Consider the following 27,598-nt stretch of genomic DNA (forward strand, 5'->3'; position numbering starts at 1 on the left):
AGATAAAAAAGAAGGGGTGTAGATGATATTGGAGGAGAGAGAGGTGGCGGAAAGCAGAAATGGAAATGCAAATGTGAGGCATTTGACATGGCTATTGCAGCAGGTAAATATAGCCAGACGTGCGCTGGCCAGCTCTGTTGATTTACAGATAAGACCTCCGTTATGGAATGGAACACTGATGTGCTCTGCTGTGAATTACTGTACTGTTCCCTGGAAGCTGGCAAGCTCCCTACACCTTCTGAGTACAGTGATAAATAGTGTCAGTGAGCCCCCAAATGTAAGTCAACACGTCGTGTTCCATCTTTGCTGAAGGTCCCCGTCTTTATGTGCCCCACAGGTTCCACTGTGCATGCTAAACTAGTACACGCATGCTAGGATAAACTAAATGCTTCTGTAGATTGAGGTTGCCAGGGAGTGGTGAGCAGTAATGGTTCATGTGTGACAAGCAATTCTTTATATGTTTGCTTTCTGCTCTACATTTAGAGAGACAGTAGGCATTCTGAGTTTCAGACTCTTCTCCTTCGAGTTGGTGGAAATTGCCCTCGCACTGAGCTCTTTCCCAGCTTCTAGGAGAGGAATCCAAGGTCGACCAGACCACAGATTGCCGATTCTTATGACAATCATGCTGCATGCATTAAAATAAAAATAAAACTTTCAAAGCCCTGTGGGGGTTGCAGGAGGCAGTAACAGGATGGCAGGAGAGCATCGTGGAGGCATCAGTTGGCACGCCTCGGCAGACACACACCCTCAGACTTAACCCTGCGTCTCTGCTTCCCCAGTTATTATATTTTTTAGCAGAAGGAAAACGGCGGGGAGGCTTCCAGGGCAGCTGCTGGCAATTCTAGGCCTGTGACAGGCAACCCAGGGACCTCTGTGCCTGCGAAGCAGAACTGGAGGGGCGTGGGGCACAGGAAGGGTGCACGGGGATGGGTCGGAAGATACATGTCTTCTCACTGAGCCTCCCCCTGGGCATGGGAATGCTAGTGATTAGGGTGGCGCTATTAAACTAAATGTTCATTTACATGGCATTACTATCTATGCAATGTCATGGCCAGTTTTGTAGCTGTGGTGTCTAACAAAGGCTGTAAAATCTGATCGCCCCCCTTGTGTATGAGAGCCCTATTTATTTTATTATTTATTTATTTTTAGCATTTGTAAATCACACTGTGACCGGATTGGTATCCTGGCACTGAAGCCTAAAGTTGTTTGTGGGGGGGGGGGCAGAGAATAACATTCTGCTACGGGCCTCTCCTGCTTTGGGAATAACCAAGTCTTCAAGGCGCTCCTGTATCTCAGCAGGTCCGTGTGTGTTTTTAATTTGGCCGGAAGCTTGTTCCACAACTGAGCATCTTTGATTGAAAATGCTCGTCCACCTTGTCGTGCCTTTCAGAATCTTTGTACCCGAATGAGATTTTCAGTGGCCCCCTAGGAACATATACAGCACAGGGCCCTTGTTCCGAGGGGCCCTGAACACGGGTCCTACAGTCTTGAAGCCAGTGACGCTCTCTAAGGGCTGTCCATGCAGAAGGTCGTCCGGGTCTATTTGATGTTAGCTTAGCAGCAGCTGTCTGCACTCTTTGCGGTCTCCGAACCCCACACTCAGGGGATCCACGGAGAAGAGCCTTACAATACTCAAGCCGACTCCGTGTAACGTTCCGTGCAGTCGGAGATGTGACCTGCACGGGTAGCACCGAGAACAGCTCTCTGAGGCCACGGAGCAGTGAAGACAGACCTCAGCCTCTCTATTAACGTGCGAGGCTCGGCAAAATTGACGCCCAAATTACGAACAGCCTCAGGGGGGCGCAACTCTATCTCTGTGGGTAATGGCCAGAGGATAGGGGTAGTGGCATCGGAACCTTACTCGCAGAACAGCAGAGGAATTCTGTTGTATCCCCATTTAATTTCAAGGAATCAACATTCATCCACTTTACGATGTGTGTTACAGATTGCTGCGTGCCTCCTCAGAGAGTCCTGCACCGATATATTGCCGGAAAAAATAAAGCCCGTCTTCCACCTCGTGGGGTTCTGAGGTCGCTTGAAGAGCAACACATTTTATGAATGTACATAATTCCGGGTATGACGGTACTTCGGCTGACGGGCTGGATAGTAGTGTCTTTCTTTTAGTTGTGCAAATGAAAAGTCCTTCACCATGCCCCGGCTGTGGTTTGGCGGGCACGTCATCATTCCCTGCATGTTTTCTTAGCTTTAGAAAGAAAACAATCTATCTACTCGTTAAGTAAATGGTCTTTTTAAAGACCTGTGAAGTACTTGATTGCGGCCCGCAGTAAAACAGACGGCAGACCACAACAGCTCCTCTTTCCCCCACCCCCACCCCCCACGTGAGCCAGGCAGGGGGCCTGGTGTTGCTCTGGCCCTTGGGCCATTCACACCTCGGCTCCTCATGTGCAGAAGCAGGGTTTTCCCCTGACACCTCAGCGCCAGGCCGCCACAGGCAGGCCTAGTTTCTAATGCTTTGGCTCCATCAAGTGGCCAAAACGCGCAACAACAATGAAAATCAGTGACACTCGGTTTAAACCAGGTCAGCTGATTTTCGTCCGGTAGGGTATTCTCGAGCACAATCGGTTTAAACCGAATTCCGGACAGGCTATCTATACTGTACATGCATGCTGGTTGCTGCTCCCCTTGTAACAATGTGCCCACAGCTTACCGTTGTGCACTCCAGTGCCCAGTGAGAATTGGTGATCACCAATAGTCTACACACTGCTGTAACACTTAAGAGGGCAGGCATGGGGAAAACAGACAGAGGACAATCCCGGCTCAACTTTGAATCGCGTGCGCGAGGCAGATCGCAGCAGAAAGCTACCTCAGATTCAGAGCTGGATGCCATTACTGAACACTCAACGTCACTCGAAACAACGCTTCTAACCATGCAAAGCAGTCTCTAGTCTATGGATGGAAACATTTATGCGCTTAAAACAGGATGGACCATATGTCGGCGAAACTAGATAAACACGCCACCAGGTTAGGCGAAGCTGAAAAACACATCTCAGACGCTGAGGATAACTTACAAGTGACCACCAAGACTCTCGACATGAAAAAGGTGGTCGCCATCATTCAAGCTAAGGACCTTGAGGACCGCTCCTGTCGTAGAAACTTATGAATTACTGGCCTGCCAGAATCGACCAACACGGGGAGACTGGAATCCTATGTTGAGACGATGCTACGTGAGATCTTTGGGGCGGAGCACCTTGGCGGCTCGCCCCCCCGACCCCACCCCCCCCCCGCGGGTGCCTCACCAAGACTGATTATCGCCTGTCTGTTGAACTACAGGGATCGAGACTCAGTTTTGCGCAGGTCCAGGGAACAGGGCACCATAAACTATCAAGGAAATAAACTGGCCTTCTATCCGGACTTCACTGCCGCGGTCCAAGCATCAAAGAAGGAGTACCAATCTGTGAAGAAGCTACTACTGGCAGAGAGTGTTCCATAAGCTATGCTCTACCCGGCCCGTCTGCGCATTGGTGCGGAGGGGAAGTTTAGGATCTTCACTAGCCCTAAAGCAGCCATGGATTATGCTAAAGCCCTAAGGCGTCGCAGTCAAGAAACATCTGGCACACCAGAAGAAGAGGACTAATCCATGATGCACAAAGACTACGGTTGCTCTTGCTGAGTGCTCATACTTTGCATGATGATACCACAAACCCATTGGTACTTGGTTCCTTCTTGCTCTCTGTATGCAAAATAAGAGGGTCACGCTCAGATGCCTCCCGATATCCTAATGGCTGTAAGTTAATTCAATTGTAACACACGCACTGTAGTTGATGCCGCAAGCAGGAGCACATTTATGTCCTTTCCTCAGTTTAGATATATACAAGAAGCGGGTAACTTCTTTACGTTGTTCAGCCACCTCCCTTGTTACCTGGGAGGCTAAAGGTGCTCCTGCGCTCCCCCATGGGTGTAGCCCACATCTAATGACTACTGTACCTTGTATTTGGGGGTTGTTGTTGTGTTTAAGTGATGGCTTTGGTAAGTTGGGGGTGCTGAAGTGGGTGGGGCTGGACATAGGAGGTGGAGTAACGGGGGACTGTTTTACATGGCTCAATGTGATCCTTTGATACCAATGTTGAACTATATTTCACTCCACTGTAAAGATGCAAAAAGCAGATTTCACGACGGGATAACATGACAGTGCTAGATAATGAGCGGATATCATGCATGACGTGGAATGTTCGAGGGCAGAATTCCCCCCAAAAAATAAGACAAGTAATGGCCTATTTGGACAGACATAATATCAGGATAGTACTCCTGCAGGAGACGCACCTGACAAAGCATTCTGAAACAAAGTGGGTGCGCAGTGGGCGGGGTACAGGCTGGCGTCCTCCTACTCAACATATGCCAGAGGGGTGCTCACACTTGTAAAGAAAAATCTTTCGTTCACTTTGATGAAATCCTGCACGGATGATGTGGGACGATATGCTATAATACACGGCAAATAGGCTGGATCACCTATAACCATAGTCAATGTATACAGACCCAACACTAACGAGCCTGGCTTTTTTGAGGGCATATTTAATGTATTACGGGACAGGCCTGGCGCTGAAATTATCTGGGGCCGGGACTTTAATACACATTTGGACCCTAGCAAAGACAAATTCAGCGAGTGTGGTGGCCATTCACCCAGAGCTGCTCAGGTTATAAACAATGGGATGGCTGAACTAAGTCTTGTAGACGCATGGAGAATGCGTAACATTAATAGGCTAGTGGGTATGCACACCTCGATCGCTCATGGCAGTTGGTCAAGGCTGGACTACTGGCTGGTGAGTAAAAGTGCTAATGCATGGGTGTCCACAAAAGACACGCTACCCAGAACACTGTCCGATCACAACCCCATTAGAATCACAGTATGTATCCTATTAAGCTTCCCCCATCAGTTTACATGGCGGTTTCGATCAGAGGAGCTTCTTGATCCTCTATATACCCTAGATCAGGGAGGCTATAGTCCAATATTTTGATTTAAATAAGGGGTCAGTGAGCAGTGCTGCAACACTTTGGGAGGCCTTCAAGGTCAGTATCAGGGGCAAACGCATTGGCACAATGGCAGGCATACTTAAGGATCTCCAAGCCCAACGGTCCAGAGTGGAAAACACACTAGAGCAGCTTGAACAAGACTTTCCCGTGCACGCAAACACTCACCCGTATTAAAGATCTCATACTAGAGTATAACGAATTGGCAGCTGGTGAAGTACGTTACCTATCTAAGAGACACGTGGCCCGTGCATATGGCGAGGGAGGCAGAGACGGACGAAATCTTTCTTCCAAGATCAAACAAAGAACAGACCGTCAAATCATAACAAAAATCACAGACCACACAGGGGATCACTATTCCACATCAGCAATTGCGGCACATTCCGCACATGCTATACAGAATTGTACACCTCCAAAAGGGGAACTGACTCCAAGGAGCTAGAAGACTACCTTGCAGATGTTGTGACCGCCTGGCTATCCGTAGGACAGCACAAATATCTCTGCCAAGCGATTGAGGCCACTGATCTCTGCGAGGCAATTCGATCATTGCCTAACAAGAAAGCACCAGGGCCCGATGACCTCACCTGTGAATTCTATAAGGAATTTGCGGATGAACTGACACCCTAAATGTTGGATATGTACGAAGAAGCCTATGAGTCAGGAATACTACCGCCATCGCTAAGAGAAGCCCTAATAATCACCCTGTTTAAAAAAAAAGACAAACCACCACACATCTGCGAATCATATCGCCCATTGTCACTTATTAATACTGATGCAAAAGTGTTGGCAAAAGTCCTGGCCATTAGGCTCCAACCGTTAATGCCGATGTTGGTTCTCCCAGATCAATCTGGATTTATTCCAGACAGGTCCATATCACACAATTTGCAAACAATTTTCGCAACGTTCCATATTCTTGACCCTAAGCTTCAGGCTGAGGCAGTGATGCTGGACACAGCCAAGGCTTTTGATTCCATCAAATGGGGGTATATGTTTCAAATACCACAGCGCATGGGGGTCCCTGAATTCCACAGTAGATGGATACGGTTGCTGTATACTGGTCCCACAGCGCACGTCCGGGTAGACGGACTAACATCAGAACCAATCAGGATCTGTAGTGGCACCAGGCAGGGGTGCCCGCTATCGCCGCTGCTCTTTTCCCCTGTGCTGGGACCACTGGCCTGCTTCATCAGGCAACGGCATAGGGATGCGGCCCTTAGATTTGCCCATCGTCTGGTGAGCATATCACTTTATGCTGACAACATGTTGCTCTTTATCAGGGAACCACAAATGTTCTTAGCTCCAATCCTGCGCGAGTGTATTAGGTTTGAGCACCTCTCGGGGATCAGCATCAATTGGAACAAATGAGTGAAAGTACCTCTGACCATGATTACTGTCCCTCATGCTCTGGAGTTTCCTCTTGAGTGGGCATCCGACCCTGTAAAATACCTGGGGATATGGGTTCATCACGACCCGGAAATGGTCATTAGGGAAAACTATGGCGCTGCCTGCGCAGTATTGAAACAACAGGTAGACAGATGATCAAGGATGCCGCTATCATTGGCTGACCGCATAGCCGTATCAAGATGACGGTCCTGCCCTGATTTCTATATCTATTTAGCAACATACCCATACAATTGACTCACCAATTTTAATAAACCATATGTTCGCTATTGATGAGGTTGGTATGGGGAGGCAAGCTTCCCCGTGTGAGCTGGGATACACTTATACTGGACTATGGTAAAGGTGGCTTTAGAGTCACAGACATGTATCTGTACTATCTATGCACTCAAGCGCAGTTTTCATACTTCTGGTACCAGCACCATGAATTAATTTCTCATGTAGCGGTTGAAGATGGGGAGGCACACCAGATTCCATTAAGATGCATTCTGTCATACTTGCACAGAGGTACCCCCAAACAGGAAATCAATACAATAGATACCACGGTTGCAGCCTGGCAGGCACTCGGCCGGATAGCGGCGAAGCTCCCACTATATGCCCCCATGCTCCCATTAGATCAACATGCAGCACTATCAGTCACACAGGAGGCAGGAGCCATGCATGCCCTGAAATCAGTAGGCATAGACAAAATGCAAGACCTCTACCCAAATGGTAGTTTCATCACGATAGACCGGTTACAATATATTCACAACATGTCGCCGTTATTTTTATTCCAATTCCAACGACTTAAGAAAGCGATACAGGCATACTACCATACCTTTCCTGATGAACCACCAACATTGCAAACCTTACAGACACTCCTAGTAAGCCCCACATGGCATAAACTGATTACTAAGCTATAAAGGGCTGCAAGAGACGAGAAAATTATTAGCACGGACAGAAGCCTTTATTGCTGGACTCATAGACTCCTCCCTCAGCTCACACAAAAGAAGTGGGAATATCGCTGTCAGGTAACTAGCGCATTCACGTCCAATTGTAACTTACGCATCATTTATTTTAAATTCTTGCACTAAGCATACAACACACCACTGAAGCTACATAAATATGACCTTCGGGACAATGATACGTGCAAACGATGTGGGGCACAGGGGGCTAACTTCTGGCACATTGCCTGGGAATGCAATCAGGTGGCTGCGTTCTGGGTGGAGGTGCTGCACAGACTACAAACCATGACAACTATTACCCTACATTGTACTCCACAGGTGTGTCTGCTGTGCTACACGCCGGCTCTGAAAAGTGCAATTGGCAAGTTTATTAGAATTGAGTTACTGTTGGCCAAGAGGAGAGTGGCGATGAGATGGGACAGTTCAGCTCCTCCGCTGCCGGACAATTGGATAAGGGATCTTGTGTACTGTAGGGAGAACCTAGAATTGTATGCAGAAGAACTCCCAGCCCCTTCTCGACCCAAAGACATTTGGGAGCCACTGTTGCAATATTTGAGATCTAAGGAACAAGAAACGTTATCAGAATGTGATGATCTATAGCACTGTCAATCTGCATGTATTAATTGAATTTCTGTATCGACAAATTTAATTGTGTTGGAGGGCAATTGGGCACTAAGACTAAATAGCCACAGATTGTTTGTTTGAACTAGTTCTTCAAAATGTATGACGTTAATGCTATACGCAATATGTGTTTCTGAAACTAATAAAAATAATTTTTTTAAAAACGTACCCTTTTGCCTCTTCCCCGCCTGTCTCACCTCCGTAGTCCTCCCTTGCTCGGAGTTGGCCACTGGAAGCACACCCAAACTCCCAGTCAGCCAATCACAATGCTGCCTTGCCGCGTTGTGAGTGGTCTGAGCACCGTTTTTCAGTGCTCATATTCTAACTGGAGGCCTGAGCATGTTCTCCGCGTAGGCTGTGATGCAGCCTGCACGGAGAACATGCGAAGTGCGCATGACTGTTTTTGGCGGCCCAATAGGGCCGTCAAGCAGTCATTGCGCACTTTAGAAGGGTACAAACACTCCTCCCCTGCCCATGCCCCCTCAGGCAAATCTGTGGGTGAAAGTAAGAGAAAATAAAATGATAATACCACGAGTTAATATCACTTTATTTTCTCTGTCTTTCACTGCAAAAAAGCAGTAGGGCGCTAATCCTCCACCTTAGCAGAGGAGCCGCCACTGCCTGCCATCCAGTAAGAAAATGCCTGAGTGCACCAGTGTGGCTGAGTACCACTAAATGCAATCTACAATGGCTTGGAGGCTAATTCTACAGGAGCGGAGGCCTGAGTCGAACCATAGTGACTTGCATGTTGTTTGCTTGATCCCCAGCCATGAAAGGTATGGGGTGACTGCTGAGGTGTCTATACAGCAGCCCTCTGGAATAGCCTTTGAAGGGTTATGCTATTGATGAAACTGTCGGACAGGGTCTAAAAGCCATGGAATGCACTGTGGTACTGCTTTTTTGAAACCACTGGAGGGCAGAAACAGACTTTTTTCAAAAGAGACAGGTCCCATAAAAAGGCATCTCTATTGGATACACCTGCTTGTCTCAAGAAAAGCCAGTGGATTACATCCACATGTGGCAATGAGGCACCAAAATAGGGCCTACGGTGCACCTCGATTAGTCAGTAGTATCCTGGCCAGCTCTAATGATATATTTTACCGCATCCTGGCCGTCTTGAATGGTTTGAGCCAAAGAGTCTCAAAATTACCCTGGGACTGCAGTCAAGATCACACTGGCCCTGTTCCAAAAGAGTGTGTGTATAATGGCTTAGCAGGTAAAATGCATTGACTAAACACAATGCCAAGCTGGAGGAAGAGAGCATCTGATTACAGAACTTCTCTATCCTTTTTGACTCCCTATCTGGAGAGGTTGTGGGGCATGCATTAGGGTTTGCTTTGCTGGTAGAAGCTTGAACCATTAAACTCTCTGGAGTTGGGTGCCGCATAAGAAAATCGGGGTTGCCTTGCGCTAGTCTGTAGTGACTGGTCACCTGCCTGTTGACAGGTGGTCAAGAGCAAGGCTCCGTCCAAGTACACATAAGGGTATCAATCAGGCATTTATTAAATGGAAGTAAGGTCTCAGTAGGGACTGGCCAAGGGTGCAGCACCTCAGTAAGTGCATTTGTCTTGACTTCAATTGAAGCCAGCTTTAGGTACAGGACCTCAGCTAAGCGTCTAATCCATACAACCAATAATTCACCCTCCTCAACATCATTGTGTGGGGGTAAATCATCCTCATCATCACCATCGTTATTATCAGGTTGATTACAATATGAGTCAAAACTGTTTCAGGCTTTGCAAGAGGGACACTAATATGGGTAGCTCCAGGGATTCCCCTCAGACATTTACATCACATAACAGATCCGGAGGAGAGGTATGTGGTTCTGCATGGTACACTATATGGGAGGGAATTGAGTATTCTCAGTATAAATGCCCTCAATAATGATTGTTCCTCCTTCTTCCCTGAGTTAATGACATTGGGCACGCCCCATTTGGGCGTGGCTATAACCGTGGCGGGCGAAAAAATTCTGCGGTGGCTGGAACCCTGGACAGGAAACCCCCACGCGCAAACACAAAGCTTCGGATGACGGAGACTTTGGAAGATCTCAGGGAGGGATTGCAGTTGAGGGATGTGTGGAGGGACTGCAACCCCGAGTAAAATAACGTTTTCGTGTGTACCCCGGCAACAGGGACTTCCAGCAAGCTTGACTACTTCTTCCTGTTTTTAGACCTCACCTCAGAGGTGGATGGTATAACGTACTTGCCTAGATATATCTGAGATCATTCCCCAGTCTTGCGAAGTCTGTGGGGGAAACCGGAATGTCTGGAAATACCCTCCTGGCGATTGTTTGCAGAGGCGTTGATGGATCCCCCCTTTGTTGCAGTGATCACTGAAACGCTGACTCGTTACTTTGAGGAGAACTAGGGATCGACCTCAAGTAGGGCAGTGGAATTGGAAACCATGAAGGTTGTCCTCTGGGGAGTCTCTATCAAGACAACCTATGGCGGGCGAAAACAACTATAATGCGGTATACAAAAGCAAGAGCAGGGGTTGTGCAGGTTGGAGGCTCATCTCCACACGAGTCCCCAGATTTTAGGGGAATGGGGAGCAGCCATATACAAGGCCTACTGCCAAAGGCTTTTCAGAAAGGAATCCACCATAGTGCCCATATTGAAACTTAGGGGAGACAATAGACATTTGGCTTACATGCAGCAGGCTATCCTTGAGGTCCTAGCCAAAACGTTAGCTAGAACATATGAGAAACAGGCACCCTCACCATCGAAAATGGTCTGGGACTTCTTGGAAACTCTTGATTTGCTGAGTCTCGACCCAGAGGGGGAGGAGGCTCTTGGAGTGCCTATAAACAGAGAACAAGTCTTGGGAGCTATCAAGTGTCTGAAACCAGCAAACAGCCCTGGGGCCGATGGTCTTCCCTCTGAGCTTTACAAGATGTTTGCCTTGCAGCTAGTGGACCCTCTGCTGTAGGATTACGCTGAGTCCTGGAGGACATAGACCCTTCCGGCTACCTGAGGGAGGCTTTGGCAGTTATGATCCCGAAACCAGACGGAGACCCCGAATTACCTGATTCATACAGACCGATCTCACTTCTAAATCTTGATATGAAAATACTTAGTGGAATCATAGCAGCAAGTCTGTATCCCCACATGCCTCACATGACCCATACTGACCAGGCTGGGTTTATTCAGAAACAAAGCACCACCCACAGCTTACGACACCTGGCATATGTTTGGCATGCCCCATGCTTACTGAAGGATGACTATGCAATGGCGATCCTTGATATATAACAGGCGCTCGATTCAATCAATTGGTCATATATGTGGTTGGTCCTACTGAGATTCGGAGTGGGCCTGGATTTTCATAGATGGGTGCAGCTGTTGTACACTGCCCCGGTCGCCCGGGTAAGGTTGGGAGATTGATCTCTGAGGCATTTCGGTTGCAACGGGGCATGCAACAGGGGTGCCCCTTGTCCCCACTTGTCTTCGCACCCACCATGGAGCCTTTGGCTGCCACACTGCGGAGACGGTTGGCGTAGTGGGGGGTGAATCTCGGGGTGACAAACCATGTAGTATCTTTATATGCGGACAACACTGCTGTGTTCGCCCAAGAAACCAGAGCAGTTGGTACCTGTCATTATTAAAATTCTTCAGGATTTTGAGACCTTTTCAGGGCTCCATATGAACCTGAGGAAATCTAAACTGATCCACATGGGGAAAATGGCAATGAGGCCAAAGAAGGAGTTGCCCGAGGTGGGTCTATCCTGGGCTACTGAAGGGACTAGGTATTTAGGAATCAAACTAGCACACACAGCCTCATCATACATGAAACTCAATATAGGAAGATTCTTGGAGGGGCTACAAAGCTCTATACATTTCTGGAGGTACCTACACCTATCCCTAATGGGAAAGATTGCAATCACAAAGATGATCATCCTCCCCAGATGTCTTTATACAATGCAAAACTCCCTATACAAGATCCCTAGTTATTGCTTTCGAATACTGGAGGGGCTGATGGTGGACTTTCTGTTGGGACTGAAACGGAAACGGGTGCGACTGCGGACACGGCAGCGGGCGTGGGGCGCAGAAAGCCTGGAGATGCCTCGAGTGGAACTATATTATATGGTATCCCACTTACAGCATGTAGTCCACTGGTTGGACGATGAAGAGAATTAGGAAAAACAATTACTGCACGGGTACATGTGGGGAACAATCCTCCCTCCCTGGGCTCTTGATGCTTGGGGCTGGGGCTCTGGCAGATGTCCCACAGATTGTCCAACATGTTACCAGGATATGGGAAAGGGTGGTTTTTAAAGTAGTAAAATGTGCGCCTCAGTCCCCAAATATGCCATTATGGGTGGTGAAACCATTTTGAGAGGTAGCTGATTCCATGTCGGTGCGGAGATGGCCAGAGGGGTGGGGGTGCCACCAGATGGGAGACCTTTATGTTAGTGGGAGAATTATTACAAGGATGGAAGTGGAAGCAGCTTTTGGTTTAGGAATGGGCCAATTCTTACAATATGGGAAAATATCGAGAGTGGCGCGCAAACTCTGGCCATCATTCCCGGTGGAGCCCCCTTGGACCATCGTCTTGTAAACTATGCTTACTATGGCAGAGGGCCGTCGGTTAGTCTCACATCTATATCGCTCGGACTGGGAGGATGACCCGGGGGAACCTCTTCCCATCCAGGACAAATGGGAGACCATAATTGGGGAGCCTCTAACTGCCCCTACCTGGAAGAAAATACATGAAGGAGTTAAAGCCGTAAATACTAATGCACGTTTTAAACTTATCCAATATAATTTCATACACCAAACATATCTCACCCCACGGACTCAGAGCTGGATCTACTGGGAATATTCGAACGAATGTCCTAGACGTGGAGATATAGACGCAGAATTTATTCATATGGTATGGGCATGCCGGCAGCTGACAACATATTGGGTGACTGTCCTGACCCGATGGAGGGCGGCCACAAGGTGGGTAGTATCCCTAGAAATAACGACAGTGTTGCTGGGGCTGGTTCCAGCACACACAAAAAGGAAGCCCTGTAGGAAATTCCAGGTCTTGTCCTGGCGTAAAGATGAATTGCGATAGCTTGACGATGCATCTCGCCTCCGACTATAGAGGCATGGCTAAGGGACATGAGCGAAGAGGCAGCTGCAGAAGCAGTCCACATGAAACTAATCCGGAAGGACGAAAAATGGAGGATGACCTTTGAGCATGGGCAACAATGTCGAAGGATTTACAAAGCCCCCCAGATTCAAGAGAAACAGGACCTTAGTACTGGGACCAGAGGGTTGAGTCCCTGCCAAAAATAGATCAGGGAAAATAAAATCAGGAAAGACCTACTGGGATCCTCCTTGATTATGAAGAGAGGCTAGGCATAAGTTACAATTTATAATTAACAACCACAATATGGAAATGGGAGGAGGGTGTGACTGTTAGGGAGTTAACAGTTAATGATTGACAAACAAAATGGAAGGCGAGCATGGATGTAAATGTTACTGTGTGCTATATTTGGCGAAGGTCTGCTTTTGGGACACAAGGGAAGGTTGAGGGGATGCTGATGGATCCTAATATGTACATGTATGTTCTTATGATTGAAATGTTAATAAAATTAAAGGAAAAAAAGAGTTAAAAATGTGAAAAGGCCTCTGAGGAAGACCTTGTGGAAGAGGAAGTGCTTTGACTGAATCAGAGCATACTAGGACCAGGTGTTCTGAAGTAAAGTCAGGGGTGACCTTGGTCAGTTCGAAGTGGATTCAGCTCGAAGTCGGACACTTGAATCAGCAGTTGATGCACTGCCACCACTGGTGATGTTGGGCCAATGTCAGTGGAGAAGGAACCAGCATAGATTTTGGAGCTGGAATGGAAGTCTGCGCCAGAGGTGGTGCAGAACCCAGGATGGGTTTGAGGGTCACAGATGGCACAGATAATGGATCTGCCAGTGGTAACTTAACTGGATGCCCTGTGGGCCCTTGGAGCCCAAAGGTGTGCCAGAGGGAGCCAGCAGAGTGCCGAAAATATGCAGCATGGCCTCCTTAAAGGCCTCAACCTTCTGCGGTGTTGCAGATGGCTCGAGAAAATAGGGAGGCACAACTGAACCAGTTGAGGAATCTACTCCACGATCGGCATCTGGAGCAAGATTGATTGGCACCTTAACACCACCTGACTTCCCTTGGGACAGAGAGTGGCTGGCTGTTGTTGAGTCCCACTTTAACTTCTTATGCTTCTTCTTAGAATTAGATTTGGATTTACCAGATGACCTCGCACACAAATTGGATCGGTCACAGGAGTGGCCTTGAAAGCAGGAATGAGTCTGTGCCCTCGACTTGGAGCAGGAGCGGAACTTACATGTAGTCTATCACTTATTTCGGTGTTTGGTAGCAAACAGTTTTCATTTCACGATCCTGAATTGCCTTCGGGTGAATGAAATAAAAATGTTCGCATGACTTGGAGTCTTACACTAAGCCCAAACACCAGAGGCACACCTTGTGCGGGTCCACCATCAACACCTGTTTCTGACAGTCATGGCACAGTTTGAACCCTTTAGTCCTTGCTGGGGGACACCATTCCCTTAGATACATGAAAGGAGTTTTGAAAGAATTTGTGAACCAAAGAAAAGAGAGCAGAGCTCTAGATCCACAATTCAAGGCATTGAAAGAAAGAACAGACATTGTCACATGGGGTGGCATCTATATGTGGCTCCACTCCATCACTTACTGCATGGGACAAGATCAAAACAGCTTCATTTACCAGCACACCGGAGCATTGCTATGGCCTGGTGCCTGCCGAATAGTCTAATGGCGAGGAATATGCGGTTAGAAGTATCCATCAGAATTAATGTGCTTTAAAGATTCTCCATGCAACAGAACTCACCTAGAGGGACTTCTTCCATCTCTGCTGAAAACTGCACTGTTTCAGAGAGAATGAGTGGGACGTCAGAATTCTTTATCGCCACACTACGATGAGAGAAATATAATCAATGTTAATGAGATTAAAACACGCTTCCTTGTCTAGTGAAGCCCTTAAACAAAAATAGGCACAGGTAAAATTTAATATATTAAAGAGTTTGGTACAAGTTGTGAACTGAAGCCTAGGGTCCACAAATACAAATCAATAGAAGGGATCTCTTGACAAGGAGGTCATAATCTGTCATAGGGCACACCGACGCTACTCAAAATTACAATTGCTACTTTTTCCTTTTTTCCACAATTACACAATAAATAATCCAACCAACTTGCAATAAGGAATATTCTACTTACTTTTTTATCATAAGTATCTGTTCGTACCATGTAGTGCTGTAGATTAACATGCTTAGCATTATCCTGCAGTCTAGTTTAGAACTTGGCTCCTTTTTGCAAGTAGAATATTGTCTGGGCAGAGCAGGGAAATTCCTCCAAGCTGTAATGCAGCAGTTTTGAAAACATTTGACCATCCATCTAGCTATGCCAGCTTTTGAAAGAGCCTGGCCTTTATGTGGCAGGGTAAAAGCAACATAAAGTTGTTGAGTTTTGCAAAAGAGCTCAGTTCTATCAATGTAATACATGAGAGCACACTTGACAGCAGGGGTGTGAAGGGCCCTCTCTGCCACAGAGTATGACTGTGGGGAGAAGCATGGGAGCTCAATGGTTTGAATGAGTTGGAATGGAGGAACCACTTTCAAAGGGAATTTAGGGTTGGTTCTAAGCCAATCCTGTCTTTCTGAACCAGAAAGAAAGGCTCTTCCAGTGTCTTAAATTGGCTAACATGCCTTAAAAATGTGATATCAGCAAGGAAAGCTACTTTTCAGTAAAGGAATTGTAATGGGCACAAATGTAGAGGTTCAAAAGAAAAGCTCATGATTCTGTTAATGTTCCGCACACGGTCAGGAGGTACCCTGGGTGGAATAACTGTTTGAGTCCTTCCATGAAACCTTGATGACAGAGATTCTGAATAACAACAAGTGTTTCATATTCTTCATATAACTTTCAATGGCATCCAAGTGAAGACGTATGCAAGTAAATGCAAGGGTCGATTGCTGTAGATGACGGAGTTAGCAGAGAATATATTGAACTGCAGGTTTAAGCAGATCTATTTGCTTGGGAATGCAGTTGCCAAAAAATATTTTCCACTTCCAAATGACAAAATTGGTGGTAATGGACGATGTGAATGTTTTCCAGGCTGTAATTTTGGATATGGATGGGTACTATACACCAAAGATTTTGCATTGGAATTACCAGGTACAAGTTCCTTCAACAGAAACAAGGAAAAATAACTAAGCGGAAGAGTACATTGCAGAGGTAAAGAAATTACCTTTAGACTGCAAATTTGGTGTATTACAAGACAATTTCATTAGGGACCTGTTGGTGATGCACGCCAAGAATCTAGCCATTCAGGAGCATTTACGGGTCAGTGGTGATTTGGCGTTAAATGATGTGTTGGCAATTGTTTAAAAAACTGAGATGTCGAGTAGGTGTGCTAGGGTGTTAAAACAGAATGCAAAAGATGATGACACTGTTCGAAATTGAGCATCTAAGTACAGTGTAAAAGATTCCAAATCCAAAGATCAAACCAGATGTTAACATTGTGACAGTAAAGAACATTTGGTATTTACCAAAAATTGGCCTGCTGCCATGCAAAAGTGTAGCAATTGTGGCATTGTAGGGCATTTTGTAAAAGTGTGCAGGAGAAGGAAAGACTATCACGTGTGTGAGTGAGCCAGTAAGTAAGGAAGATAAGAAAACTTCAGAAGGTGACAACGAGCACTGTCACAATGTAGCTAGTTTGTGTAGAAGCCTTGTTTTGAATGTTGATGGTAAATCTCACAGACCTAAATTTGAGTGCTGGATGACTGTTGTTGATGTATCCTTAAAGATTTATGCAGATTCTGGGTCCCCATAAACTATCATCAACGAGGAGCTGCGGAGAGAAAGAATTGTCAAACAAAGTTGGAGGGGTCCTCAGGGTTAAAGTGGATAACGTATTGACATGGTTGGGTTTAGGTGGTTTAATTTGAGATTCAAGAATAGGCTGACTCGGGCGGATTGCATGTTGCTATGAAAGGGCCCCCTTGTGTTTGGTTAGTTTGACCATGGAAATTTGCACATTGTGCTTGATCCCAGTAGCAAAGAGCAAGTAATGGTGGTTGATAAAGGAGTGCATATGGGCAATGATATGCTCAAAAGATTTCCAAAGGTTTTTAGTGGTAGGTTGGGGAATTTGAAAGGATTTGAGTACAGAATTATTTTGAAGGATGATGCTAGACCTAATGTCCACAAGGTAAGGAACATTCCTTTCATGGTTAGGGATGAAGTCTCTGAAGAGCTGGAGAAGAAGGTTTCTTTGGGGTTATTGAACCAATAGAAGACTCTGATTGGGTTTCCCCCATTAGTGTTGGCTAGACGAAGCAATGGCAACATGTGCTGTGTGTTGACTTATGCCATTTGAACAACATCATAATTGTTGGCCAATTTCTGTTGCCAAGAATTAATGTGCTGGTAACTTTTGTCAGAGTTGGCAAGTGGTTATTCACCATTGACCTATTGTCATCACACCACCAAATTTCTTTAGCTCAGGATACCCAGAAACATACATCTTTTGTCACCCCTGATGGGTGTTTCCAATTTAAGCTCACACCATTTCACCTAGAGTCGGCGGCTGCAGTCTTTCAGTGGTTTAAGTTTTAACTTTTTGGGAAAGAAAAGATGTAAAGGTATTCCAAGACAATATTTTCATTTTTGGTCCAAATGGGGACGAAAACGATAAGGGGTTGATGAAGGTGTTAAATATTTTGGAATCCAAGGGTTTAACAGTAGAATTTTCAAAGTGCACGATAGTGGCATGCCTGCTGTCAGAGAAGAATGGAGTAAAACATAAAAGAAGGATAACGTTTTACAAGCAGTTATGACTTACTTGATTGACGGTTGGCCAAGGAAAGAGGGTATAGATCAATCTATGAAATCATTCCAGGAGGTAAGGACTGACTTGACTGTTGGAAGTGGCACAATTCTGAGAGAACAAAAAGTAACTCCACTACAAGATTTGCGAAGAATGGTTATCAGTTCGGAGCAAGAGGAGCATTCTAGAATTACTGGAACCAAGTCTATTGCGATGAAGATGTTTTGGTGGTCAGGTATGGATCTTGAGGTGGAAAGATATGTAAGAGAGGGCCCCAATTGTGTTTTGGCTGATAAATCTTTACAGACTTTAACACCAACTATGAGTAAATGTTTGATTCCAGTTGACATTGTAGGACCCTTTGGGAAACCTCAGAAGTATGTGTTGGTTTTTATTGACTTCTTTTGGCAATGGCGTACCGTGAAGGTGGTGGAAAAGGCAACTATGGATACAGTTTGTGAATTCCTTGAACAGATTTATACATTGGAAGGCATTCCTGCCACCATTTTGAGCGGCAATGGAATGAAATGTGTCTCCAATAAAACTAAGCTTTATCTTGAAAGCAGTGGTGTGAACCATGAGACCACTGCACTAAACAATCCCAGTGGCAAAAGGTATGGTTGGCAGATTTAACCGTGTGATCAAATGTATCATACAGTTATATAGGGCAAGTAATGAGGACTGGGTTACTCAACTGGGTAAAATGGTTTGGGCTTACAAGAGTTACTAATAATCGATCGACTGGAGTATCTCTATTTATGATGAGGGGTAGGAATCCTAGGACCAAGTTTACACCTGGTTATTTCATATCTGTGTGGAATAGTAGTCAGTTAAAGGAGTGTGGGGAAAAGTAAGAGAGAGTCATTATAAAAGTAAGTTGTATTATGATACTAAGAGAGGTTCAAAATGGGTGAAGGTCAAAGTGGGTGACTGGGTTCGGATTAAGAAACTGGGTTTAGTAGCTCAAGGGAATTGTCGATTTTATGAACTGGAGGAACTTTTTGAAGTTTTGTGTAATTCAGTGAGGTTGATTAACGGTAAAGTATGGAATCTTAATTGAGTGGCTGTGGATCCAAATGAGATATGGAAGCAAGTTCATGGGGAGTCACATAAGTTTGAAGCTGACTTTTTGGAGGATTTTGAGATGATGGAAAGATGGTCAGCAATGGAAGGGAACACAAGGTACCTGTACATTCAGATATTCTGGAGGAGAGCAGTGAGGCTGTGATGATTGAAGACAGGGAAGTGGCGTTGGAAGAAGCTAATATGGGAGTGGTGAGTAGTCTGGAGTCACTTCTAGGACTGCTAATGGGAAAATTCATGTACATCATGCTGGACAAGACATTGACAAAAGAATTAGGAAATTGTCAAAATGTTTAGAGGATTATGAGTATGGTAATGTAGAATGCATTTTGTGGTTTATTTGAGTTTTTCTCATTTTGTATTTAGGCCATAGGGTTATTATCTTTGATGTCTGTGTTTTTGTTTCCAACTTTAAGTTAATCAGTTTTGATGGGTTTTTTGTCAATATTTTTGTTTTTTGTAATAAAGAGGGGGATGTGTTGTGGGCTTGTTGGTAAGGTCATCCATGTGTGGAACCTACAATGTAGTGAGGGTTTTGTGATTATGCACAGAACACTGGAGAGGCGACGGTTGGGAAACGGTGGGAAGGAATGTTGGTGATGTTGGCTACTGCAATCTATACTTCAGGCTGCTCACAAAATAAAGTAATTCACTTCTCCAAGGTGTGGATCTTCCTTTCAACAATACCTCCCACCACAGCAAAGGAGCCAAGAAGCATCTTGGAAATCTATGTATAGCCCATCATCAGTCTAGTGAGAAGGAAAACAACAGTCTGCCTCATCGTCTCTAGCATGTGGAACATCTTGAGGGTTCTCTATGCCATCTGCGTTTGGCCACATAATGTCTCAAGTCTCAGAAAATACTGATGATGAGACTAATACACTTCCGGAGATGGTCTTCTAACATAACTGGCTATGCCCTTGTAATCTCATAAAGAGACATTGGCTATGATCTAGCTGAGCTCGGGTGGAGACCAGACATCAGGGTCACAGTTGGAGACAGAATTTGTGCCACTGAAGCTGGAGGTGGGGAAGGGGCAGGCACCGGCATTGCTGGAACCAGTATGGCCTCCATCAATGAAGTTAAGGTGTGGCTCAGCATTGGTGAGGGTACATACAGAGGTCTAATGGGTTCACAGTTGGTGCTGGAGCAGGAGCTACAAGCGGAAGTCCGACTTGGTTTCCTGTAGAAGCAGGGACCAAAGGTACTCCAGGAGAATCCAGAATTGATCATAGAAGCTGCAGCAGTGCCTCCTAAAAGGCCTCCACCTGCTGCGGAGATTAGGATTCACAGAGAAATTCTGAGCGCATTGGAGCATGTGAACCATGGTTGGAATCTGCCCTGAGGGGAGGCCTACCATCTGCACTTCTGTGTTTACAATGAGATTTGGAACATCCTTTCTCTTACACTTACCAGAGGATGGGGACCTGGACTTCTAGCAGTACAGTTTTTTGTGCTCTGTGACATACAATTTTGTCATCTGATCCCTTAAGGCCTTTGGACGCATAAGAGAGCATTTGTTCAATGACTCTGAATCATGCCTACATCCACGATACCACAAACAGATGTAATGTGGGTCTGTGCCATATATTTGCTTTCTGTAGGTGTGGCACCGACTGAAACCTCTAGCCTGAGATCCCTAGCAAAACATCTTCAAAAAAAAGAGTTTTTAAAGTAGGTAAGACGCTGACGAAGTTCAGAAGTGGAGTTCCAGATCACCATCGAAGAATGAGGAAAATAAGGATCTGACGCTAATGTGCAACACTTGCACACATATATGGCTTCCTGCTAACATTTGCAAAGGAGCAACAAAGTTAATGCAAAGTCTGATGGCACCGCCTATCAATGCGTAGGAGCAATTGCTAATAACGTTTCTGGATTTAGTCTGATAATTGCAGGAATTCAAAAGGCAAGGCATCTGCAGTTACAATCATCTATCAGAATCTAGAGAATGTCAAAATGAATTTGAGTAAGGAGCAATGCGCACCTCATCACCTCAAATTACTCAAACAGAGAGGCAGATTCAAGTTCCTAAGTTTTAGAATACCCCAAAATCTGAGAACTGAATCAAACCACATGGGGTTTCGAAAACATCTGAAAACCTTTCATACCAGCTTTTGTAGTAAACCGGTCACAGCTAAAGAAAATTGGCACAGTTATAGCTCACTTATCTGACAAAAACTACCCTAAAAGATGACGTTGTCTTGAAGACTTTTAACACTTTAAAGCAACTGACAGAAGACATTTAACACTTAATAAAATTCCCAAATAAATAAATATAGTGGCTAAAATAGATGCCCAAGGCTAGCAATTAACGCATCTTAGGAGAGATAGGAGAGTTTCAAAGTTGCCTGATAATCTACTGTCTTCTCGCCTTCTACCTTTTAGACTCTCCAATATGTCCATTACGAAGCAGTGGCCTCTGGTTCATAAACTGTGATTTCAGTGAAAGTCATAGACAGTTGCGTGGGTTTGGAAACCCCGTGGGCTCCTCTTTCAAAGGTGGGCCACCCAGGCATGTGAAAGCTTTAGCAATGAAGCAAAAGCAAGACACACACAGAATAGACTTCCATGAAATTACAAATCACAATCACTATAGTGGTGGCTAGGCGTACATTGATGTCAATAACACTAACAGCCTTATTGCGAGTATGGTGGTCCATAGGACCGCCGTACTCACTGTGGTGGTCCCACCCCCTGCACACTGCGGGCCCGCAGTGTGTGGTCGGAGCGCTACAGGAGCAATGTGTCCGCCGGGGAATCCAGGATCCCGCGCTGTTGTGCAGCTGTCAGGAGCAGGAATATCCTGGGAGTGCCGCTGCAGCACCACCAAGCATATTCTGAGTTGATTGTCAAGTACCTTTTTCAAGGTGGGGAGCCTGTCATGGAAAGGGGGGCAGAGAGGCAACAAAGGGGGCCCTAACAGAGCCCTCTTGCTGCCTCTGGGAGTGAATGCAGGTGGGCACATGTTGCCCACCTGGAATTGCATCCCTGTCCCTGCAGAGTGTGGCATGCATGCCACACCATGCAGGAACATACTGCAGGCGCTGTCAAGGCAGCGGGCAGCATGTTAGGCTCTCGCATGATCATCATAACAGCTCACCGCCGGGAGACCACCCCAGCACTGGCTGCCCACCATTGAATATAATCGTAATCCGGCGGGCAAGCACACCACAGCTTTGGCAGTCCTCCTGTGGGTGGCACTGCAGGGGGCCGCCAAACCCATAATAAGGCCCTAAATGATAGAAAGACCAGCAATGTGATCATGTAGGGATTTTTTTTTCCAGCTAAGAAGTGCAGGCAGAAAGCACTACCCAGTGTAAGAGAAACACCGATACCTCTAAAATAGCATCATTGTGCAATTACATTTTTGCTTATTTTTCTAGGGCACTGGTTGAAGTAACTAAACAATGTGAGTAAGTGCACATGATCCATAAAGCATTGTTCAATCTAGAACTTATTTAACCGGCTAACTGAACATTATTCTGTGTTCTCCGGTCTACGAATTTGCCCATTTGTGAAGTCTTGTCATTCCCTTATCGTATAAATAAGTTAATATTGTGCTGCAGAATGAATCAGGGCTCCTTAAAATTCTAACTACAACGTGAATGCATAATAGAATCAAAACTCCAAATAACCATTTGCCACTCATGGCTATAAGTGAGCTTGTGTTGGACATTTTGTTAGTCATTTCAACATACTGGCAATAGCCAACACTGCACAGAATTCAATTTCTGCCAAGTGATTGGCAAATCCAGGAAATAAGACTGTTCACTTCACCTGACAGGAGGAGGCGTGTGATTGACCGGCTCCTGCCCACAGCTACTGAAGTTCCTCGTTGCAACTTCCACTACTTTTTCAATTTGAGCTTTCCACCTTTAAACGAAGAAATAAGTTGAATAAAATGAGCATCAGTCAATGAAATTATCAAATTAAAACATCAATGTCTGATTGACAACCAGAAAATGAGGGAGTAGGGTTCTCTTGCAGAAAGTTATTATTTTGTTAAAAAGGATCAACAAGACTGGCAGTTCTGTTATGCAGCAAAGTAAGGTTTGAAGAGGAAATAAACTCAGCTTGCACCAAGATAAACTTTTTAACAGGTACATGTTCAACATGAAGGCCATTCAGAGCTGCTGTCTCGTTAGAAGTGACGCCTGGTTTAGTGAGTGACTAATTAAAGGATTAGACACACGTGATCAACACGTTCTTTCTTTTTTAACTCAATGTGGAAATTTGAATTATTTTATTTTATTTTGATCTTCAGTAAAGTGCTGTCTAATACTCTAAAATATCCTCAACTTGCGTGGGTACACACTAAAATTCTCATGCAGGAGCCTACTGACTACAGGTTCAGTGATGTGGGTCCACTAGATAGTCAGACAAGGCCGTGTCATGCTTAGGGTGCTTCTCCATTATTATGCTACATGCATGGCATATCATTAATATATTTCATACATACATTTCCAGTCTCCACGTTTGTCCTGGAATCGACTTTTACCATTTTATTAATTTATACGTTTTATATAGCACTCCCAGACCCGTGGGTATCAAAGCGCTTTACATACACAAAAGATAATAGCAAGGCGTATCATGATATAAAGATGCATAAAGATATAGGTATAACATTTTAAGACAGCATACATCAAAAGACCATTGAGAAGGTCGTCTTCCATGGAAACACCACTCAGCGATACCAGTAAAAACAGCCACCTGTATATATTCAGCATCCTCCAGTGTCAATCCTTCAAACTCACATCAAGTTGAGGTCACTGTGCGCCCGCCATTTGTAAAGTTATTCCCACCAGTAAATTGGACTAAAGGACGGAAACTACCTTCTCTGGCCACACCATCAGGAACAATATGATGGGGTGCAAGATCCCCGCGGCAAAGAACGACAAAAAGTGAGGCCTTCTCCTTCAATGCAGGAACACTCATTCACAACATTTATCTTTATCAGAGATTGAGCCCTCACTCCTTATTTGGATGGAATAAGAACCATATTTTCCTCCCAAAAACATCACTTTGTTTTACAGAACCCACTTCCACCAGGTCAGAGTTTGTACAAATGTTTGTATCTGTCTGTCCTACTATCGAAATTTCCAAGACAATTTATGTAACCAACCAAAGTTTGCTTCTGAATCCTTCATGTGTTATAAACATGCATGACTGCTCCTCCGCTAAAGGCTGACGCTGTGAAAAATAGCGGCAATAAAACAAATAATTATCAGTAAACATTTATTGTGTGCATACCAGAAGGCGGCCAACAATACACAAAGTCTGTCCAAAAATGCTTGAAAAGTCTGAAACATGAATTAAAAACTCTTAAATCCAGATTAATAGAACCACTAATTCTATCCTATATGCAAATGGTACTTTTTATTTGTTCCATTAAATTCATATTTGTATTTACAGTTAAGTAAGAGAGTGCAACATAAAATGGCCCTTTCACATTACTCCCTATGTTGCAAAATCCAACGAAATTCAAGAGGAGTGACAAAAGCAAAACAAATTAGAGAAGAAATGACCTCATCCAGAAAAGAAGTAGCAACAAAAAACAATACATTTCAGGTACCTCTATTTGGAGAGCAATTGGACAGCTTTACTGATCAAGGGTGGATAACATGAGATTATGAAAATAAATATGTACTTAGCTGTAACAATAGTTTTGAAACTAGAATACTTTTGTAGATACAAATGCTGTGCATTATTCCGCCACAGAATTACTGGCTACATAATTGTCCTTATTTTTTGTCCCATCTTTGATGGTGGTAAGTACCATCCCTTTATGACGTTACATGTAAGCGTGCAATTCGCCAGTGCATATGCTTCTATCGCACTTAGGCATACCTTAATCGAAGCATAAGCTAGATTTCATGAGGGTACTTGGACACAATGCAAAGTCTTGGCATTTTCTATTTTTGTTTGTAGGTAACTGGTCTATGTGTAGCGCCCCCCTATTTTTGTAAGATTCTTTGTACCTCTCCCTGATCTAGCTCCCACTCCTGCGAGATTCCTTCTGTCTGGCTAATCTGCTCCGCGTCTATGATTTTCTACCCCAGCATGTGTATCGCTGTCAGTGATATCTTTTTTTTGGAGTGTCCATATTCAGATCTCCTGTGCTAGTTTGCATAGCACACATCATGGCAGGCCCTCCTGACACCCCCCCCCCAACCACCCACCCTCCCTTGTTTGTTCACGAAGAATATTGGTGTTGGGTTGTCTGTCTGGATCTTTACTATCTCTCTGATATGTTTGTGAAAGGCCTTCAAGTCAAAGAAGTCTGTTGTGAGTTGTAATATTTTTATGAGTTTTTCAGCTTTCTGTGGGTTCCTTTAGCCCCTGATCTGTTGATTCTCCTGCATGCACCCACCCAGTGTAGGTTGAGGCTGTTGTGATGGTGACCTAGAGAAGTGGGTATTTTGAGTGGCCTGCCTCTTGTGATGTTTTCTGCTATCCATTACCATATTTACTTTTGCACAAGATCCTCCCAGTCCCCCACAGATTGTAACGATTGGCTCAGCAGCCTTTCTTGGAGGAGTGTCCTATGGAGTCTGGCAGGGGGGATTCATGTAATGCTTGAAGCCATCATTCTCAGCAATTTCAGGTTTTCACTCTCAGATGGTCTCTTCCTGCAGCGGCAAACCTGCTATGTCAATGCCTGCACTCTCTTTTGAACCAGGCATGCCTTTATCGCAACTGAATCTGCCCCAGCTATCCATTTTAGTCATAGGGAGTGGTGAAGACTTCTCATTGTTCGCTTAAAAACTCCGTATGTCTACTACTTCCATCATTATTTGTATACTGTTCTGAAGGTCTTGCGAGTTTGCCTTTCACCATCCAATCCAATCGGTTGGGGTACGCTTGTATCTCCTGCTTTCTCAAGTGAGCTGCTACTTCTGTAAGACATTTTGTAAACACACTTGGTGCTTACTTTATTCCAAGGGTAAAACTTAGAATTAGTAATGTGAATTGTGTACCACAAACTTAAGGGATTTATTGTGCTTGAAGTTCATCAGGGTGTGCAAATATGTGTCCATTGAGGTCTACAGTTGCTATGTAATCCTCTTCTTTTAGCAATGGGATGGCTTTCTACAGTGAAGTTGTCTTGAAATTTTGTGTCTGGTGAATGTCTTCTGTAATCTCAGGTCTATGATGGTTCTCAATATTAAATTTTGTTTGGGGATGAGGAAGCAGAGAGAGTACAGTCATTAGTTTTGTTAGTCTGTTGGCACCTGCCCTACTGGTCCTTCTGTATGAGGTTGTGTATTTCCTGTTTTTAACAGTGTCATTTCCTCTCCTTTGCAAGATCTCCTGTTTGGCTTGACATCTGATGTTATCATTCCTAACTCTAGGCAGTAACTGTGTTTTAAGACGTTCGCACCCATTTGTGATGGGTGATGTTCCTCAATTCCAGGAGCAAACCTCCCAGTCTACTCCCTAAATGTGTTTGATGCTGAGGGCTTCTCTTTGCGAGTCACTTGCTGTCTGTGGCTGATCCACTTATGGTCTGCCATCACCAAAGGCCGTGACTCAAAAGAAGTGACTCCACGCCAATGGGTATGGCCATGCAGTACTAGGTCTCTACACACTCACCCCTTGGGAGCACTGTGTTGGTTGTAGAATGGTCTGCAAATTCTCTCTTTCAATTGCTCTCCTGGAAGGAGGAGTACTCCTACTGTAAGACCACCTGAATTGTAGGGGCCCACTGCCTTTTCCATATGATTGTATTTTTGTATCTGCTGGAGAGAGTCATCAACTGCAGCTCCGTGCGGCTTTCCCCTGTAAAAGACATAATTATCAAAGAAATGTGGACTTCTTGTTTAAAGCTGGATACTATTAGTAAGGCACGTATTCTTAGTGTAGTGTCCATGCACATCGGTCTGCTGGTTGCTTTAGCAGCTTCAAGGGCTGACTTGAGGCTGGAATTTAAGATGGTCTTTCCTGCTTGTATTGCATTTGTATTGTTCTGGGACATGTTGCATCAGTTCTTTCTTTTCCTTCTACCGTTAATAACACTAGAATGTGTGGTGCGTCACTGTGTGGCTGCTGAATGCCTCAACTTTCTTCCTTCCATCTCAAACAGCTTATTTTCCTTCTCTGGGACTGGTCCTTTGGATGCTGGAGCATTAGCCCTTTTCCTCGCAGTGGAGTCTGCAAGCTCATTGCTTGTTGTCTAGTAAGTCTTTCTAGAGGGTTTATATTTCTTCTCTAGCCTTGTTCTTACTACTTCAGAGAAAGCTGACTTGTTAAATGCTTCTTTCCTCTGGTTCATGATTCAAGGTAGCAGGGGCAAAAACTCTTTCTTCAGATCTTTCTTCAGTGATAGCAGTATTTCTGGGAGGAAACACTCTAGGGCCTGTCTTTTTCTAGCTGTACTTTTAAGTGTCTACTCTCCTTTTAATGACAACATCGTACAGAAAAAAGTCATCCAGTTGGGCTGGCAGAGAATGGATGGAGACAGACCTGTACTCAGGAGAGTTGGTGTCTAAGTCCTTCCATATATCCTCATCCCCTTGGGATGCCACTAAGATGAGTTGGTCATATTACTCATCCTCATCATAAAACTCCAACCTGCTCTTCCGCTGTGGGTTCTGAAACACGCTAGGGGTTCTGTGTCTGCTTGGCTCCCCTCTTCTATCCTAATTAATGTTTCGAATAAATGGTTAGTCTGTGTGACCAAAGTGCAGGCTATGGCTGATGCTAATCTGCTGTAACCCTCATCA

General features: G+C 45.0%; 1 protein-coding gene across 1 annotated transcript in view; it reads right to left on the reverse strand.

Annotated features, from left to right (window-relative positions):
- The window catches only part of LOC146772886 (rho guanine nucleotide exchange factor 11-like), a 247,522-nt gene that overhangs the window by 89,076 nt on the left and 130,848 nt on the right, over positions 1-27,598 (reverse strand). Inside the window, 2 exon segments of the mRNA XM_085637041.1 lie at positions 14,790-14,872; positions 22,653-22,748. Coding sequence (XP_085493167.1) covers positions 14,790-14,872; positions 22,653-22,748 — 179 coding nt within the window.

Source organism: Triturus cristatus, chromosome 12 (assembly GCF_964204655.1).
Source record: "Triturus cristatus chromosome 12, aTriCri1.1, whole genome shotgun sequence".
NCBI classification, from domain to species: Eukaryota; Metazoa; Chordata; class Amphibia; order Caudata; family Salamandridae; genus Triturus; species Triturus cristatus.